The sequence below is a fragment of the Mytilus edulis genome, chromosome 12 (genome assembly GCF_963676685.1).
Source record: "Mytilus edulis chromosome 12, xbMytEdul2.2, whole genome shotgun sequence".
NCBI classification, from domain to species: Eukaryota; Metazoa; Mollusca; class Bivalvia; order Mytilida; family Mytilidae; genus Mytilus; species Mytilus edulis.
The window spans coordinates 70858631-70879601 of NC_092355.1; the positions used below are offsets into that span (position 1 = coordinate 70858631).

General features: G+C 31.8%; 1 protein-coding gene and 1 long non-coding RNA gene across 3 annotated transcripts in view; one reads left to right on the forward strand and one right to left on the reverse strand.

Annotated features, from left to right (window-relative positions):
• The window catches only part of LOC139499037 (low-density lipoprotein receptor-related protein 6-like), a 75011-nt gene extending 72767 nt beyond the window's left edge, over nucleotides 1-2244 (forward strand). The window contains exon 21 of the mRNA XM_071287701.1: nucleotides 907-2244. Within this exon, the coding sequence (XP_071143802.1) occupies nucleotides 907-1357 (451 nt within the window). The 3' untranslated portion in view covers nucleotides 1358-2244. The remainder of the gene's footprint in view (nucleotides 1-906) is intronic.
• Nucleotides 2245-11558: 9314 nt separating this feature from the next.
• The window catches only part of LOC139499040 (uncharacterized), a 38723-nt gene continuing 29310 nt past the window's right edge, over nucleotides 11559-20971 (reverse strand). For both annotated transcript variants that reach the window (XR_011658088.1, XR_011658087.1), the window contains exon 3: nucleotides 11559-13904. This is a non-coding gene — a long non-coding RNA (uncharacterized lncRNA). The remainder of the gene's footprint in view (nucleotides 13905-20971) is intronic.

Consider the following 20971-nt stretch of genomic DNA (forward strand, 5'->3'; position numbering starts at 1 on the left):
ATTAAATGTCTTGGGTATATGTTGATGAGATAGCACTCAAACTTAATTTTACAAAAATGTTTAAATCAACATACAAATCTGTTAGGTGTATTATCACCATTGATTTTCCCGTGATATTAGTCTTGGTTAATTTGCACTTTTCAAAACATTGTGCTGAATTTATCTTTTTGTCAAATAAAGAAATACTTGGCTTGACTGAGTGTAATGTGCACTATTGGCAAAATTTCTTGTAAAATTCCATTGCATCTCTTTTTTACAAATGCATATTATGTACAAGCTTAAGTCCCCAAGTAACCTAAATTTTCAAAAATATTCTTAATAAAAAAACAATTAAAACAATGGTACTTTGAAATATCAAAGATTTATGTTGATGAACCAGAATATTTGTACTGCAATGAAATGTAGGATTACTTATCTACAACTGTCAAAATCGTGTTCTTTTCGTATGCAACCGGATGTGACGTACTGTTGTTTGGTGGTATAACATCTGCTTATTGAATAAATGTCTCTAGTTGAATTATTTCTAGTTGTCTTTGGTTTTCGTTCTGTTGCTGTCATATTGGCTTTTACAGTAGACGTCATTTGTGACAAAAATAATTTAAACTTTCAATTATAGACCTGAGTTTAAAGTAAATGTAAACACGAATTACGTACACATTTTGACTTCATGACTTATTATCTTTATTGCAATTCTTGAGATGTTTTACATGTTTTAGGGAGGTTCGAATATTAGAATATAAAAAATCCGTGTGGCTTTTCACGTGACCAATCATGGTGAGTTTAAACAGTTACTGGTTCAAACTTTGCATCTAGAGAAATATTACCGAGATTAACATGTTAATATCTGTTACCATTATATTTGATAGGCTGTTTATGAGTCAAATTTAAATCATATATATTTTTCAGAATGAGAAAAGATAGTCAGAAAATGAAAGAAGAACTACAAGTAGCGTACCAGAGCCAGAGAGACTATAACAGTAGTACTAGTGGATATTCGTATACCACAGAAACTACAGCTGCAGACATAGAAGTATACGATGAAATTGCTGATGATAAAATGTTTACCGAAAAAATGCAAACTGCGACAGCATTGAGTGAATCAACTTCCTCCCATAGATACAGTAAATGGCCAGATTCGGACCTTCCACCTCCGGATTACCTAGATGTTGTAGACGTAAATGGTAGATATAGCCCATTTCCGGAACGGAAGTCAACATACAACAGCCAATCACCTACTGCAGAAGGGTACATTAGGTCATGTGCAATTGACGGAGATACTAATGGTTATATGACACCTCAGAGTCTGCCGTCATCAATCAAAAAGTCGAATACACCTTCTTATAACAATCACATTTAAAATTGTTAATCCTAAATTTATAATATGTTATATCAATCGTTTGAGAAAGAGGGTTGTTTCGAACCACTGCTTGACGAGGGATATTCGATTATGGTAACTGTATGGGCTTATTTTATAACAGGGTTTGCATATCTTTTCAATGTTTAAATTATGATACTGTACAAGTCGGTCAGTATTATTGAAATTTGAATAAAAACAATTTATATGCAGAGTACAATAAAGGCAGATATGTCAGAATAAATATTTTTGTCTTATCTTTGACAACACAGAGACACGTTCTCACGTCTTTGACAACACATGGACAAGTTTACATTTAGTAAGATTATGTTAGTCCCGCCCAGAGTATACGATTAAATCAATGAATTTTAAATCTGCAATTAACGCAAAGATTTTATTAGAATGTTCTTTGCCATTTTAATTGATTTAAAACGTGTAGAAGAAAAGATACATAATTATTGTTATAAAAAGATCATTTATGAATAGTAAAGGATTTAATACATTTTATTATTTTTGACTCAGCTGCCCAGTTTTCACACCAATTACAAGTAGCTCTAGCAAAACAGAAAATTTCTCCTCATAATGCTCAACAACAAAAAAATGTTGTTTACTATTATTTTAATTCCAAGTATTTTTAAACCCACGAATTCACATCAATTAATCTCATAGTTTTACATACTAGGTTACCATGGTTACGAACATAGTTTCAACATCATGGGTACATTTAATAAGGAAACAATTCCACAGGACATCATACATTTCAAGTAATAATTAAAAACATGCAAACTAGTTTATAATATATTGTTTGTTTGTCAGGCGACTTCAAACCACCATGCATTGTTATAATTCTGCATACTATATTTTATTAATAAAATGAAAACCGCCATGTTTATATCATTGTTGTAAATATTTGTTGTCTGTAACTGTTAAGTTGGAACCTTGTGCCAGATCCATTAGAATTTGTAATGACTCAACTATTATAAGCATGTGTTAATATGATATTCACTATAACATATGTCAGAAAGTTAGCGTTTTTCTTGGTTGATATTCAAAAGACACGCTGAAAACTTAACACTTGCCAGGGATGTAAAAAATCTTTAACATGAAACAAACTTTTAACCAAATGGATCTAAATGGAAAAGATATTATATGTACCGTATGACAGTTTTGCCTGAGAGAGTTATAAGACCTAAACATGATTAATTTGATAATGATTTCTTAGTTAGTTCATAAACAGGGATTTGTTGACACGTGTGACCGTGCTGATTGCTATTTCAACGATGAAATTTCAATCGTATTTTTATACGCAAAGTTATTTATTGATATCAAATATTCTATCGATCGTTGTAGTGTTGGTATATCATGTATATGAAACAAAACCATTAATGTCCTAGACAGTGATTTTAACGAACGGGTCTTTATAGATGTCTTTTGCTGGTTGTAGTTTACTTTTTGAGTTATTGTTCTTTGATCATGTTGATCTTATGACAGTAACTTGTAACATTAAAATTTGTAAGTTTCATATTGTTTCATTATTAGTAGCCCCAAACACCTCTGTGACTTTTAAAAAAGACGTAATCTTTCTAAAAGAGTTACAGTATAAGAATGGTTTTGATAAAGGATCCTTTTTTTTTCCTTTATTTTTTTAATATTCAGTTCTTTAACTCTATTTTTACCATTTTTTTTATCAGCACTCCATTGTCCTTTATAAATTTATTGTTAAGCCGATTCATTCCATGATTGACTTTTATAAAAATAAAATAAAATTGCGAATGGAAATGGCGAATCTGTCTAAGAGACAATAACCCTACCAAAGAGCAGAAAACAGCCGAAGGCCACCAATGGGTCTTCAATACAGCGAGGTAATCCTGCTCCCGGAGGCGTGCTTCAGCTGGCTCCTAAACAAAAATGTGAAATAAGTCAGAGATAAAATAAATGCCATACTGAACTCAGAAATGAATAAATGAACTAAAATTAAAAATCATTCAAGGCTAACAAAGGACCAATGCTCCTGACGTGGGACAGGTGCGAACTTCGGCGGTGTTTAACATGTTTTGTGAGTTAATAACCCCCCCCCCCCTAAAAAAAAATAAAAAAATAAAATAAAAATAAAATAAAAACAAATATACCTCTAGCCAATAGACAAACACACAGCAATACGCAAAAAAAAAATCAGTTCAAAGGATGTCCAAGTCCAAGGTAAGAATTTTAATATGCAGGTTTTGTTCATTATCCCTCATACGTTAAACCCCATCTAAATCCTCGGATAACAATCAAGGATGTTAATTTATAAATCTTTATTATGTTCAGTTCCCAACAGCGTTGATTCTTCTGCAATAACTACATAATGTCATTGCCTATCTACTCTGAAACTTAGTTGATAATCATAGACATTAATATGTTCAATTATAAAAGAGAGGCGTTTCGTCTACAAAAGACACATTTAATTTAATAATGTGCGAATCGATTCAGTTAAAAACCAAATAAGTACGAACTTTAAGAGCAATGAAGACACTAAATTTCGAAAGGTGTTTGTCAAACACAACTGAGGTGAACAATTCAACACCTCATCCAAGACTAATATAGCCACTTGATAAATGATATACATGTAACTGATAACAAACGGTTTGTACAAGTGCATACGGATGGATGGAAATAAAGAAATAGAATCATATTCAAAACAGTGTGGTCCTGACCATTGATTGACGACCTAAATTATCCCATTGACTGGGACAGATAAGGTGAACGTTTGTCTGTCACGACCATTGCTCATTTCTTACTTATTATAGAATTTAAACTGTGGGGTCACCAAAGGTTTTTAACGCCTTTAATAATAAAATAATTCGAAAAATTATTCAGGAATAACCTTTATGTTTTGATTTATATTATTGATATAAATCAACACATCGTATTATTCCTGATTCGTTTTTCGAATTGCTTTATTTAGGTGTTGAGAACCTTTGGTGACCCCACAGATTCAGTGTCTTTAACAAGTACATAGTGAGCAGTGATTGTAACCGACAAACGTTCACCTAATCTGTCAATGGGATAATTTAGGTCGTCAATCAATGGCCAGGACCACACTGTTTTGAATATGATTCTATTACTATATCCCAGCTAGATTTTACCGTTATACTTATTTTTTTTTTTTTTAAACTTTAAGTTGATACCCTGTTTCGATTGTCATCCGGTTTCATTGTACACACAAAACAAAGAAACCAACTTTTTTACGAGTAAAACTACAACAATTTTTTGGGGTCAACATACTGACATCTGTTTGCCTAATTTACAGGCATGCCTACTCCTCCCATTCCCAACATCAAATCCTGGGTGTGTTCAAATAGTCAGTGCAATGAAGTTGTATATTGACTACAGTTACGTTAACATGGAAATTGTTTCCAGCTTTGAATTATTATATATAAAAGATTTTCCTCGTTTATATCTTTTTATAGTGTTAAACTGACAGCCTTGCATAACAAAAAGTCATGTTTTAATATTACTATAACAAAAATAAATTCTATTTAGCTCTTTTTATATAAACAGAATACGATTTGGCAATAATAATGTGAGTGTATTTTTTTGTTGATTTTTGGCATTTTAGATTAAAAATTTAAATATTTTAAGTCTTTATGTCATTTTAAGTGTCTTGCATCGCGTGTATTTAATTTAAAAATTGATGACAAGAACAGTTTTCAGTTTCAATATGTAAGTTACATAACAAACTTAAAATATTTAAAGCGTTTCATATTCTGCAGGAAGAAAAATATGCATTATGGTTTCAATGGTGAATAATGTTTCAATATTCATTCGATATACATGTTCAAGAAAGTGCGGTCGAACTGTTCCATGATAACTACATAGATAGTTACTTGCTGAAACGGGTTGTTGTTAATAGCCAAGTGCACACTTATTCAAACATATTACGTCCAGTATAAACATGTCATTGAATAAAGAGGGGGGCTAGGTGGCCGATTGGTCTAAGTAGTCGAACGACTGTGAATCACTTGCCCTTCAACATGGAGGTCAAAAGATCGTAGTCTGTACATGACATATGGATGTGCGCTCAACTTCAATCCTTATTGACTATAGGAATGGTAGTTTGCCTACCGAAGGTCGGAGGCTATCTCCTAAAATACCGACTGCTTGTACCAATGAAACCGTCACGCCACAAAATAGCACAATAGCTATTGCTGGAAGTTCATTGGTGAACAATCAATCAATCAATTAAATGAAGTTTCAAGTCGTCCAACTTTAAAATTTTAATAAACTATTCAACAAGAATATAAATGATTTTTCAATGTTAAATTCGGTGTTAACGGCTTGAGAACTTTTCCAAAACCGAATATACATTATTATAAAAAATAATAATAACGATATAGCATGTTACAATGGATTAAGCAGTGTGTGTCCATTGTTAAGATAATCTTCTAAAAACTACCTCTGAAATTCAGATACGAAGTCAATTTTCGGAAAGACATATACTTTAACCTCTTTGGTCTGGTTGTTACTTTTTGGCATATTCTCCATTTCCATTCTCAATTTTATTTGTATGCCACATTTTATGGACATTATGATTTCTGGTCTGTGCGTCCGTTCGTCCGTTTGTTCCGCTTCAAGTTAAAGTTTTTTGGTCGAGGTATTTTTTAATGAAGTTGATGTCCAATCAACTTGAAACTTAGTACACATGTTCCCTATGATGTGATCTTTCTAATTTTTTTTGCCAAATTAGAGATTTTCCCCCATTTTCACGGTCCACTGAACATTGAAAACAATAGTGCGGATGGGGCATCCGTGTACTGGGGACACATTCTTGTTTTAAATTAAACTAAAATTAAAATGACAATCGATTGGAAAATTTGAGAGGGACAGAGCAATGGAAACTATCATTTAAATGTCATACAACAAATAAACGATCATGGAACCTACTTAAAATACAACAAATAAACGATTAAGGAACCTACTTAAAATACAACAAATAAACGACCGCATAATAGATGTATATAAAACATGTAACTATTGCTAAACTGTATGTTAGTGATCCTTTCAAATATTTGGCAAGCAATGCAGACTTCAACATCCGGGTATTCTTATAACCATTAGTTTCCATTTACACATCATTTGATACGTAAAATGAACAATAAAATCTCTGACATTCTGGTATCTTATTATCAAAAGTACAGTAGGATATGATTGGACATTCAATATGAATGAACTATGATATCATCTCCCCTCTTATACATAACCGAATATTACATATAAATAAATAAATATTTCCGAAAAACAAACACGGTATTATCTTCAAATTTTAATCGTTTTGTGTTATGGTGTATTGTTCTTAATCCGAAGAAGATACGTATAACGGGAGTGTTGTTAAAAAACAAATAATTGCCATTCAACACCATGTATGCTTTTGGGATTTAAATAAACATTTGAAAAAGTCTGTCAAGGTCTAGACATTCATTAGGGTGTGGATGGGGGTATAGAGATAAAGAATAGAGAAACCAACAATGGAAAAAAAAATAGAGAATAATGAGGTGCTTGAATAAAGAATACAGAAAATGGACCAATAAAAAAAAAGAATAGAGAATTATGAGAAGCCGATAAAATAAAGATTACAGAAAATTGACCAAAATATAAAGAACAGAGAATAATGGACTAAAAACAAAATAAAGAATAGAGAAAAATGGACCAACAAATACCATACAGAGAAAATTTACCAAACAGTTGAAGAAAAAAAAATAGAATAAAGAATACAGAATAATGAGATGCTCAAATAAAAAGAATGGGGAATAAATGGGCAAACATTACAAAGAATAGAGAAAAAATTGACTAAAGCCGAATGGACAAACAGTATAAAGAACATACAGACAAATAGAGAAATGAAAGAACAACCATCCAGACCGTCATTCATTCTTGTCACGTGGTCATAGATAGTTATCTTCCTATTTAAATATACCCCTATCGTGACAATGCATACTAACAGGTTGCCCTCTTTGTTATAGAATCTTCTGATACATACCCGATATTATGTATGGTACGTTTATTCTTTTTCACATAAATTTTAACAGTTAACGGATAATAGATTTAAGTAGCGGAAACATTATTTTACCGATGTTAAAATACCAAACATCAATTAATAAAGATACAAATCAGGTTAAAAATACAACTGATGAAATTATCATTCTTGATTGTTGAGTTTCCTTTAAATTTACATTTACGTGGAGTTATTTGTGTGTCATCTTTTTTTTTAGTAATCTTGAAGTCTCCTTGGAGTAAGTATAGTACCCTTTCCACTGAAACTTGGAAGACATTCATCTTTCTATCGTCATAACAAATAGCATAATCTGTCGTACGGTACTACGTGTATATGGTACTTATGAAAGTTCATCTACAAACAAACCACATCGGTGAGGTGTACGCTTTGAAAATATTACCCATAATGCATTAGATTCTGAAACGGCGATTTAAATAAATAACTGGTCTTCTGTCAAAAACTCATCATTATATAACGGTCAACCAACTAAAGTTGACGTTCAAAAAATTCCGAAGGAATTATTTTAACTTTATTACTAGTCCGATCATTGGATCAATAGCTTCCTTATAAGCAATTGTCATCTATCGAGAAAATCATGACAAGAAACGCAGTTGATGGAATACCGCTTCCTTGAAATAGCGGAAGTTTAAGATTGGAAAGTTACATGTATACACGCATTTCTTCTTGCCACCTTGTCTTCCCATTGAGATTTTATTTTCTTTGCTAAAGATCATAATAATTACCCTTGTTAAGCTCTACACGTCTCTTTTACATTTAGTATGCGTGGATATCAGAGGCGGATTTAGGGGGGCAGGGGGCCCGGGCCCCCCTTTTTGGGAAAAGAATTTGGTTGCTTATATAGGGAATCACTGAAGCGTGACTGGAGCGGGCCCCCACTTATGAAAATTTCTGGATCCGCCACTGGATATTAAAGTACTATTTAATATATAGATTATAAGGACATCTGATATGATTGCTAATGAGACATCTATCCACCGGAAATCAAATGACTTAGATGCTATCAACCATACTAGATCACCATACCGGCCTTCAAAAATTATTAAAACCCGTTCTACATAGCAAGCTTGAAATGAGAAACTAACAGCCTGGTGATTTATGTACAAAACAACAACGATTTTTTCAGCGAAAAAACAAATATTTAAGATTGACGTATCTCATTACAGATTTTGAGGTAATAGGCCATTTTGTGATGGTAAATTTTTTTTTAACAACATGTTACCCCCATGGTAAGCAATATTTCAAAATAGAGTCTTATAGGGTGAAAAACCAATAAAATGATCCGATCTGAAAGTAGTACATTCATGTATTTAAATAAAAGTATAGTTCCTATACACAGTGAATTAACTTTCAAAATAAGCAGGAAGTAATTGGTGTTTTTGATATCAATAAACTCATCATAGATACCAGGACTAAATTTAGCATATACGCCAGACGCGCGTTTCGTCTACAAAAGACTCATAAAATGAATGCTAAATAACTCTGATCAAATGTAGCACACTTTTTAACCTCTTACAACTTTTGAATAATAAACAAAGTGCATGAAATTAGAGGAGGGGGTACATGTTGGCTGTCAGATCTGAAGTACATGTTTTTTGTAAATCAGAAGCACGGATTCTCTCTTAAATGTAATACAAATGATATAGATTCATAAACTTCAAGATGCAATAAGGGGGTCACTTTAAAACATGCAAAGATTGTCACTTTCTTTGAACGTAAGACAACAGAGTTGTGACTGCTTGAAATTAAGGAATAAAAAGCAATGGGCCATGATTTAGCAGTGTCATTAATAACGCCGATCATGATGATGTAGTTTCACTGGTATATATAATCGCAATGTATAGAAAATCTTTCTTATTTCACTTGAATACGATAAGGTCATCTTGACCTTGTTCCATTCGGCAGAAAATAAAACAAACGGATATCTTTTTTTCTCAGCAAGATATAAAAAATCGACAGGACTTAATTTTTTCATGCATGCATGTTTCGTTCTCATCCCATCAAATATATGCCACTGGACGTGAGGTAAACACCAATCAATTATATTCTCAATGTTAGTTGTCTAATGTTGTATTGAATGTTTATAAGATGTGGTATGAGACAACTCTCTATACAAGTCAAAATTTGTAAAGTTAAACCGTTATAGGTCATAAGAATACGGCCTTCAGCACATAGCCTTGTTTATACATGCGCCACCACCCGCAAGACAGTATATATCATATGAATAACTTAGGTGACTTATTTTCAAATTGGTTGATAGTGATATCAATATACCAGTTGATAACTTGATTTCTAATTTCCATAATGCAAATCTCTGGAAATCAATAGAGAAAATCTAAGCGTTTGATCAACTTGGATAACAGATGTTACTGAGCTTAATATCATTGTCATGATCAAAATCAGGATAACATTGGCCTTAATCGTATTTTGTGCAATAGAACTTCACAACTATATTGTCGAATTCACCTTTAAAGAAGACAAAATTTATATTCTTGCCTTCTACCTTATTGGTCAGTGAAAAGAATGTGTGATATTGATTATTTTAGCCGCAGATTCAAGGTGAGCGCAGCCAGTATTCCATTAAGTTAGAACATCACTACACTCTATAGGAGCTTAAAGCAACATACGAAACCTTAATGTGTTGATGATAGAAGAAAAACTTTTTCTTATTATAATGGTTTACATTTTACTAATTGTGACTTTGATGAAAACTTTTTCGAGGTTGACATTTTCAAAAAGCGGAAGATTACAAATTTTAACGGGAAGGACGAAATAGGGTCTGAAAAGCGGGAGAAGAATCACATGTATATCAGGACCAGGAGAGTTTCTCATTAGCACTCATACCACATCTTCTGATATCTATATATGATAACCACAACCTTTACAAAAAAAAACTGCAAACCTGATGACTTTAAATGAAATACATGTACAATTGGCCGTTTCAGAATCTAAAGAATCATGGGTAATTTCATTGTTCGTACCCCAAAATAAAAATAACGTCACGTCATTGGTTAAATTTCCATTGTTTAGGACATTTTTTAACCCATCACGACGTTTTGGTGTACTCTTTGGAAAATATTAACCAGGAGGCATTAGATTCTGAAACGGCGAATTGATGCGAGACTCTGTAATGTTTGTCGACAGGGTAAGCATCTTCTAATACAGTAAAAAAAATGTTGGAGCAAATAAGGAATAGAACACAATTGACAAATTCGGAACATATAACGGCCCCTCTCCTCTACCCACAAAAAAAAATAACGAAACAAAAAAACAGAAACTTAAAACAAATTAAATAAACAAAAAACAACCAATAATCCAGCAGCAAAACCGAGGGCTTTGTTTTGACTGAAGTTGATGGTAGTCCATGTGATGCTTGTCGACGTCTTCTGCTATATTAATGTATGTACATATATATGTATGAACTCCCACCATGCGGACCAAGACAGTCAAAAAAATTAATAGCAAATAAGGAATATGACACAAATTTTCAGTGGACCGTGAAATTGGGGTCAAAACTCTAATTAAAATTAGAAAGATCATATCATGGGGAACATGTACTAAGTATCAAGTTGATTGGACTTCAACTTCATCAAAAACTACCTTGACCAAAAACTTTAACCTGAAGCGGGACGAACGAACGGACGGAGGCACATACTATCGTAGGTGGGGCATAAAAATGTAATAGCAAATAAGGAATACGACACAAATTGTTTCATCAAGCTCAATAAGATTTAAGACCGAGAACGCATGTCTCAGTAAACCTCGATCTCCATAATTTTTAACTATTTTTCATGCGACATAAATTATTTACTTAAATTTTTAACCTGAATAATTATTTCAATTCATTCTGTTTATAGAATAAAATAGATTATTATTATTATTTCTCCTATTTTCTTGATTATATATAATTTTGATCATGTAATATTTGGCACAATGAGGTAACACATTAATTTGTAATGATTCTTTTATACCTCTTTCCAATAATACTCATAATAATACACAATATCAATAATTTATTATAAATAATCATGTTTCATAATCTTTATAATTAAATCCCCATGAATTTATTAAGTAGATTTCGATTTTTATTTGAAATGACATGTATTTATGCAATGTTTAACATAAAGAAACTTGCTTCTTTTCGGATATTGGATTTGCATTTTTTTTTTCATTAGCAATAATTATATATATATATATCTTAATTAAAAAGTAAATTCGATAAACGTTAGCAGTGTGGCTCATTATTGTATCTGAGAAAGAGGGAGTGATTGAAGGTACATTTTTTTGTCATTTTCTGGTTAATTCAATGCAATGCAAAATTTTACGCTCGCTCGGCTACCAAATTTTGATAACGCTTAGTTTACGAATCTTACCATGCTGTCACCAGCGAATATTCATTGTACATTTTACACATGGATGAAATGAGGTTTTGTTTTTTCAAACACTAAGATAGCTCGGCTCCAGTATGATTTCAAAGGGTTGTGTTTATATCAATTTTTAAGGTGGTACATCATTTCAACTGAGCAGAGGAAGATATATCTCTAAAATTCAGCTGCACATTTAAATCACGATCTACATGTATGTTTAAGGAAATATTTAACTTCTCAATTATGTTTATCCTTATAATTTTCCGTTAAAAGTGTGATAAAATTTTTTCAAATTTTTATATTTTTGTCAAGGATGAAAATGAAGGTGGCTGAGTCAACCTGTCTAAATTGTACGAAAATTAAACGAGCCAAATTAATTTAAGTCTACGTGTTTGGTACAAAAAGAACATAAATTAAAAACAATTACATTATTATAGAAAAAATCTATTGTAAAATCATTTTACATTTAATGAATCAGTAGAAATAATTTCATAAAAAATTATGTTAAAAAAACTACAAAAATAAGGTTAAAACATATGAGATGAATTTTTGTAATCAGATTCCTTCCATCTTATAGAAACGATCAAACAAAATAAATCAAGACTTCGACCACTTATTACCTTCCACAACTGAGAGATTGTGTGGGATTTTTTTTTTTTTTTTTGGGGGGGGGGAGGGATTAAAATCGGCTACAATGTAAAAACTAACATCATCAGTCTGATCACTATAAAATTTATAGTTTATAATTAGATATGAACTGAATTTTTGTTCTCATCTTCTTCAAATATAACGGTACTACTATCAACAGTAAAAGCTGCAATGTTTAACATGATATTTTTGAGTTCAGATTGAGGCTTGATGTCAGCACAAAAATCATCCTCTGTTGACAATTCTGTTAAAATTTGACTTCCGCTTTTACTGAGCTCACGTGATTTGTCAAAGTCCTCATTTCCATTTGAAATATGTCCATTCGAACTTTTCCTGTCATATAGACGCAGCCTAACAGACTTTTTAGAACGTTTGTAAATTGCTAGAACTGACAATCTAAACCCGTCGTCTTGGAAACCATAAATAATTGGATTAATCACTGGACTGAAAAAGTACGACCAAATAAATAAATAAAACAATTCAGACTCTGGGAGACTCATATCACAGTCAACAATTACTCCTGCAAAAAATAGAATGGCTAGAATATGATACGGTAATGCACTCACAACGTAACCAATGGTAACGGACGCGTAAATCCAAACACGCTGCTGTTCTTGATTTTCCTGCCTCTGTTTAAAAGCCTTTGGTGTTGTTGTAGAATATCGTCTTGAAGTACGCCTAAACTGTAAAAGCTCTTTGTAATCTCTTCGAACTTTGGTATACAGTATCAACAAAACAAACAAAATAACAAAGAAAAACAAAACTAAAATAACTTGATACAATTGCTGAATCTTAGTGATCGATTCATCTTCAAGATAACAGCGATGACCAGTCAAACCAGGTATTCCTGTTTCTGTTTTGCCATTGCCGAAAACAATTGGTGCTGGCCATGAAAATACAAGAGAAACAATCATAGTCGCAAGGCACATCAATTTGGAATGTTTTGCCGTCAGTTTATTTTGGAATGTACGACAAATGACTAGGTATCGGTCTATTGCTATTGCAATTAATGTTAAGCTTATAGCTTCTGGTACGAAGTAAACAATAAATCGGAATATTTTACACAATACATTCGATGGATATGTCACGGGGTATACTAGGTAAACAATTAATAATGGCGAAACAACGGCACATTGAATTACACCGAGAACTGAAAGCCATAAAATAAAAATTCTGTAATTCACGTGAATGCTATCCTTGATGGAATTTGATTTGTATTTTCTTTTGCTAAATACGTACAGCACATGGCCATTACCAATTAGGCCTAAAACTATAACAATTCCTAAAAACGTAATTCCGGCGTAATTTCTTCGCATCACAACACTGTTCACGTCATCCAGCGTATAATTGCGACCAAGGAATTCATCCTCCACCCAAGGGTAGCACTTGTTGGCAACGGTAGCTGATCTATTTTCACAGTTCGAACAATTAGTGTTTATCATATTGATAACTGTTGCAGTTTCCATTAATCTTTTTCCTCAATCTGAAAATAGAAAAGAAACAAAATGTTATTACAAAGCCAAATACCCCCAAAAAATACATGATCAACAGTATAGTTCGATTTTCTCTATTCTTATATTTTTCGGTCACTATGACGCATTTGTAAAGTCAGCCATGTTAAAATAGTGTCTGTGGCAGAGTGCAAATATTTCTTACGTACAGTGGTAAATATTTCCTACACATTCTATGTGTACCGCGTATGAATTTCCCAGTAAGTTATTGCAAGTTATTGAAGAGTTCGTCTAGACACATCCTTTTAAAACCAGACTTCGATTTGACAATACCATTCTGACGAGGCCTGTCTACATATTGATAAAAACAGACGGCCAAATAGGAAAACCCTTAGAACCGGTCTTACTTTCGAAAGCAAAGAGTTCTGGTGACCATATTTCTATATCCCAGTCCACCCTTTTTTATCGCAACAATTCAGGCCCTCCAGTGTAATAGACCCTTTAATAGGTTAATTCCTTCGCTCGAGGTTTGTTGGTGCAGCTTCCGTACAACAGTGTAATAGTAACGACAGAGTTATTCGGGTTCATACCATTCTTGTAGTGCTAAGCAATCATTTTGACAAACACAACATATTGAATTAACCGTACTATTTATAATCGTGGTATTCAATATTTAATTTTTCACAGATTAATACATGGATTTTTAGATTACTAGTTTGTTAAAAGTAAAAGAAAACATATATACAACCAAATTATATAAAGCATGTACGTTGACATATAGTTGGTATTTTCTGTGTCATTTTAGTATTAATAAAAGAGGTATACATTGTACGAAGTGTTAATCAATTTGTTTAACTCGTGCATGTTCTAAATACGATAATTACTTGTAACTGTTTACTCGTCCTGAATATGCATGTAATATACATGTATGTCGTTGGATGATTAGCAACAATCAATACATGTAATGCGTTTGTCTTTACGAAAGCAGAACTACACCTTTGATATAGCAACATTTATATACATACAATGCACATGAAATAGGACATTCTGCATAATTGTGTCCACTTAAATTCTAACATGAAAAGATATTAATACTAGTGTCAAACAATTCCTTCATGATTATTTTACCATTATTTACAATATTTTAATATTTTAATGATCTAATAAACTTATAAGTCATATGTTTATGTATGTTTCGAGAAACGTCATAAAAAAATAGATAAACAAACAAAAATTAAAAAATTAAATAGATAAATAAATTAAAAAAATGAATATTATAAATAAAAATCAGTAGCAAAAATAATGCTTACGTTTGTGGTCTATTATGTCAGATCGCCTTTAAATTATTGAAGTCTACATACATGTACCCAACAATCATATACATACAGGTATCACGGAATCGTGAACATTTAGGATTAAGGTTACATCGTTTACCTATTGAATTTCAGGCTGTAAGTTTCTTTGAAAAGAATAATGCGTTCGAAAATCTCAGTCAGTAAATTATATCAAAACATTGAATACTTGTATAAAAAATCATGAGCGGTTACATTGTAATCCTATTGATTTGTATTTCTGTTTTCTTTGAAGAGGTTTAACGAACTTATAGACGCAGCATGACAAAACATCCGGGTTACCTACTATTACATAATTCAAATAAGATAAACAATAAGCCAATGGACTGTTTAGTCCTTTTATATTAAAAAATCCTTTAGATAAAATGGTGATAAATGACCCGTATGTGATTGTATAAGTACATTGTATGAATTTATTAAAGATTGATTTAAACTCATCTTCCTTGAAAAATATAATATAACTTTCCCTACACGTGTGTTTACATAATTTTTTATTTACTTCTGTTGTATCTTGAAATTATATTTTATATTATAAATATTAATTATACCAGGCATCTAGCTCTAGACGAATAAATTTATCATTTTAACGACTTTTCCCGTACTTGTTGCTTAATAAATAACTTAATGAACTTGACTGATAAAGATGGATGGATTTTTTTTAACGCCACCCACTTAGCTTTCGGCACTGCTTTCGGCTATTTCGCTTTTATTGGCGGAGGAAGCCGGCGCCCCAATAAAAACACCGAAATTCGGCAGGACAACTGACTATCCTTTTGTAAATTATAACTGAAGTTTAATGCACCTGCCTCGTAAAGGCCAGGATTAGTCAGAACTCAAAACCTCAGTGTAGACTGCAGGTCAGTTATACTGTAGATAAGTTGCTTAGGCCACCCAGCTACCGCGACACCAAAATGACCGAAAGAGTGAATTGTATTTTTTTAAATTAATTTAATCAATTTACGTGAAAAAAATGGTAAAAAAACGTTGTAAAAGTTTTAATACTGGTAACTTTCCCTAATAACAGGTTACCGTGCTACTTAATTTTATATATTTTATTGCCAACCAAAAATCATAATTAAGCTAAAATTGAATGAAACAACTTCTATGTGTGCAATATGAAGGTAATTAAAAGAACAATCCAATATGTTGAAACAAATTAGCAAATTCAATAAACAAATTTAAATATTCCTTTCAAAAATATGCTGTTCATTTCAAATAATAGGTATATTAAAACACATACCATACACTGCAGAAATAAACAATTCCAAAGTTTAGCTGCTTTCAAGTGATTTGTTTAATGTTAAATTATTACTTTGTGCTCTTTATTACCGGAAAACGTTCCTAACGATATAAAAATAGTCTTGTAGCTGAATAAAATGTATGTAAAGTTCGGTAACGAGGTACTGGTTTTGTACTTTTCTGAAAGTTTACGCTTTTGCTCCGACATATATTTGATAAAAAGGTTAAAAAGTGTGTTAAAGACATTAAAAGATATATATATTACAATGAAGAATATTGAGGTTGGTTTCTTTGAACTTGTAACTTATCAATGTTAGATTAACCAGGAGGGCTAGTCATGATCAATAATATTTTGACATATTATATCGTTAATTTGGCACACGTGGGAATTTAGAGAATAGAAACCTCTCATTTGTACTCTCAAATTTAACTTTTTTTCGCATAATACACGATATAGTTTTATTAACTGTAAATTTTCAATTTATTTATTATTTTCAACAATTATCAAAATAAGTTCACTTCGTCAATTCGTCAATCGTGCGCCGTCCAGGTAGTTTAATCCTCGAGAGATACCAGAGGGACATTCAAATTCATAAGTCGAAATTAAACTGACAAGACCGAAGCTAAAAAAAAAAAAAAAAACCAAAGACGATCAACAGAACATAAAACACTAAATATAAAACTAAAGAATAATAAGCAACAAGTCTCATGTGTTACGGAAGGATAAACGGATCCACCTCTATACTTTAAAGGTGGCACGGTAGTATTTGCATTCCAGAATTTAGGTTGCTCTTTTGTGTACCCTACTTAGGTAAATGTATCTAAACAGTGTGATTGGACAAAAAATACAGTATCAACTGAACATACTTTCCCAAACTGAGGGATGAATCAGGTGTAGAAAAATATGAAATAATTTTACATACAGATGAAAATGAATTTTTGAGAATTTTTTTAAATTTTGTATTCACTGCACCATAAAAGACCTAAAATTACTAGTGGCCTTAGGTTTCTAAAAATAGCAAAAAAAGTAAACGGTCATGATACATATTCAAATTCATTTCTGAATAGTAAAATGAAAGTACTTCAGTTAAGTGTGAATGTAGATTTTTTTGCAGTGTTAGAAAGTGGTGAAAATTCTAAAAAGGCTATCATTATCCCTATGGGCCAGGAAATACTACCGTGCCACCTTAAGGGGGATATATATTTTTACACTAAATCAATGAAGGAACTTTTTTTACCTATGCAATTTGTAAGTTTATCAATAAAAAGTTGATTAAGGGCAACTATGATAAAACAAGCCTTAAATTCCACCCCTGAGAGTAAAAATTGCTGATTCAGCAAATTTTGCCTGATCTGTAGGTAATAATGTAAAACTTTTCATAGAAAGTAGAACTTCATTATTTTTATGTAACTTGCAATACATTTTTAATTATAAATGCTCGCTTTAACTTTTCGCAGTGTCTGACACATGTACAACCACTGAAATTTGAGACGCGACATTCTACGGTTGCATGTTCATCCTATTATTTTCACCGAAATAAATAAATTGCATAATTTCTTAATTTTTTCAACATAAGTACAGCTGTACTAGCTTTCTTAAGGTTTAATTAGTAGTTTTGATGTTACATGTCACCAGTAGGAGCTTTTGGGGAACCAGTAAGTGGTTAAGGGGTCCTTACTTATTCATTTAGCTCTCATATTGGTATGAAATAGAGATAGAAATAGGGGTTTCTGTACATTGAATAGACATTATTTTTGACAAAGAATGTATTTATGATGCTATATCAGCAAGATTAAATGGTTTATTCATTTTCCATGCAAATACCATTAGTTGTTAAGATTTTCTGACAGTGAAAAGCACAATAAATGCAAATTGATTATGTAAGGGGACATAATTTAACTTAATGCATACATGAGAAATAGACAAACAGTCAACTTAGAGATGTATTCTAGTACATGTATTGTCAAACAGGTTACGGAATAATAGTTAACTGCAATCTAAAGACTCTTGTTGTATTGCCCTCATAATCTGAAAATGTTTAAAGTAATGTAAGGCATGCTGTAAAATGTGGAATGGACTTTAATATCAGTTTTCATGATTTGGTGATTAAACTGTTTCTTTTACTCAGATTAACCATAAACAGAGTTGGCAATCCAATAATTCCTCCTAAATCACCATGTTTGACTTCTGTGTTGATTTGAAACATCATATATTTGGGTTTTGTTCACTTCTTAAGTAAAAATGGTAAGATGAAAAAAAGTGAAAATCTGCCAGATGGGGTAGGGATGTAATGTTTCATTTTTTTTATATAAGAAATGAGTGCAGACTAGTATTCTTTATTGTAATATGTTCCAAAGTAAGAAGTCTATGCATCATAGGTGTCATGACTGGTTTCAAGTTTGTTATGTCTTGGTTAAGGTGGCACGGTAGTATTTGCATTCCAGAATTTAGGTTGCTCTTTTGTGTACCCTACTTAGGTAAATGTATCTAAACAGTGTGATTGGACAAAAAATACAGTATCAACTGAACATACTTTCCCAAACTGAGGGATGAATCAGGTGTAGAAAAATATGAAATAATTTTACATACAGATGAAAATGAATTTTTGAGAATTTTTTTAAATTTTGTATTCACTGCACCATAAAAGACCTAAAATTACTAGTGGCCTTAGGTTTCTAAAAATAGCAAAAAAAGTAAACGGTCATGATACATATTCAAATTCATTTCTGAATAGTAAAATGAAAGTACTTCAGTTAAGTGTGAATGTAGATTTTTTTGCAGTGTTAGAAAGTGGTGAAAATTCTAAAAAGGCTATCATTATCCCTATGGGCCAGGAAATACTACCGTGCCACCTTAAGGGGGATATATATTTTTACACTAAATCAATGAAGGAACTTTTTTTACCTATGCAATTTGTAAGTTTATCAATAAAAAGTTGATTAAGGGCAACTATGATAAAACAAGCCTTAAATTCCACCCCTGAGAGTAAAAATTGCTGATTCAGCAAATTTTGCCTGATCTGTAGGTAATAATGTAAAACTTTTCATAGAAAGTAGAACTTCATTATTTTTATGTAACTTGCAATACATTTTTAATTATAAATGCTCGCTTTAACTTTTCGCAGTGTCTGACACATGTACAACCACTGAAATTTGAGACGCGACATTCTACGGTTGCATGTTCATCCTATTATTTTCACCGAAATAAATAAATTGCATAATTTCTTAATTTTTTCAACATAAGTACAGCTGTACTAGCTTTCTTAAGGTTTAATTAGTAGTTTTGATGTTACATGTCACCAGTAGGAGCTTTTGGGGAACCAGTAAGTGGTTAAGGGGTCCTTACTTATTCATTTAGCTCTCATATTGGTATGAAATAGAGATAGAAATAGGGGTTTCTGTACATTGAATAGACATTATTTTTGACAAAGAATGTATTTATGATGCTATATCAGCAAGATTAAATGGTTTATTCATTTTCCATGCAAATACCATTAGTTGTTAAGATTTTCTGACAGTGAAAAGCACAATAAATGCAAATTGATTATGTAAGGGGACATAATTTAACTTAATGCATACATGAGAAATAGACAAACAGTCAACTTAGAGATGTATTCTAGTACATGTATTGTCAAACAGGTTACGGAATAATAGTTAACTGCAATCTAAAGACTCTTGTTGTATTGCCCTCATAATCTGAAAATGTTTAAAGTAATGTAAGGCATGCTGTAAAATGTGGAATGGACTTTAATATCAGTTTTCATGATTTGGTGATTAAACTGTTTCTTTTACTCAGATTAACCATAAACAGAGTTGGCAATCCAATAATTCCTCCTAAATCACCATGTTTGACTTCTGTGTTGATTTGAAACATCATATATTTGGGTTTTGTTCACTTCTTAAGTAAAAATGGTAAGATGAAAAAAAGTGAAAATCTGCCAGATGGGGTAGGGATGTAATGTTTCATTTTTTTTATATAAGAAATGAGTGCAGACTAGTATTCTTTATTGTAATATGTTCCAAAGTAAGAAGTCTATGCATCATAGGTGTCATGACTGGTTTCAAGTTTGTTATGTCTTGGTTAAGGTGGCACGGTAGTATTTGCATTCCAGAATTTAGGTTGCTCTTTTGTGTACCCTACTTAGGTAAATGTATCTAAACAGTGTGATTGGACAAAAAATACAGTATCAACTGAACATACTTTCCCAAACTGAGGGATGAATCAGGTGTAGAAAAATATGAAATAATTTTACATACAGATGAAAATGAATTTTTGAGAATTTTTTTAAATTTTGTATTCACTGCACCATAAAAGACCTAAAATTACTAGTGGCCTTAGGTTTCTAAAAATAGCAAAAAAAGTAAACGGTCATGATACATATTCAAATTCATTTCTGAATAGTAAAATGAAAGTACTTCAGTTAAGTGTGAATGTAGATTTTTTTGCAGTGTTAGAAAGTGGTGAAAATTCTAAAAAGGCTATCATTATCCCTATGGGCCAGGAAATA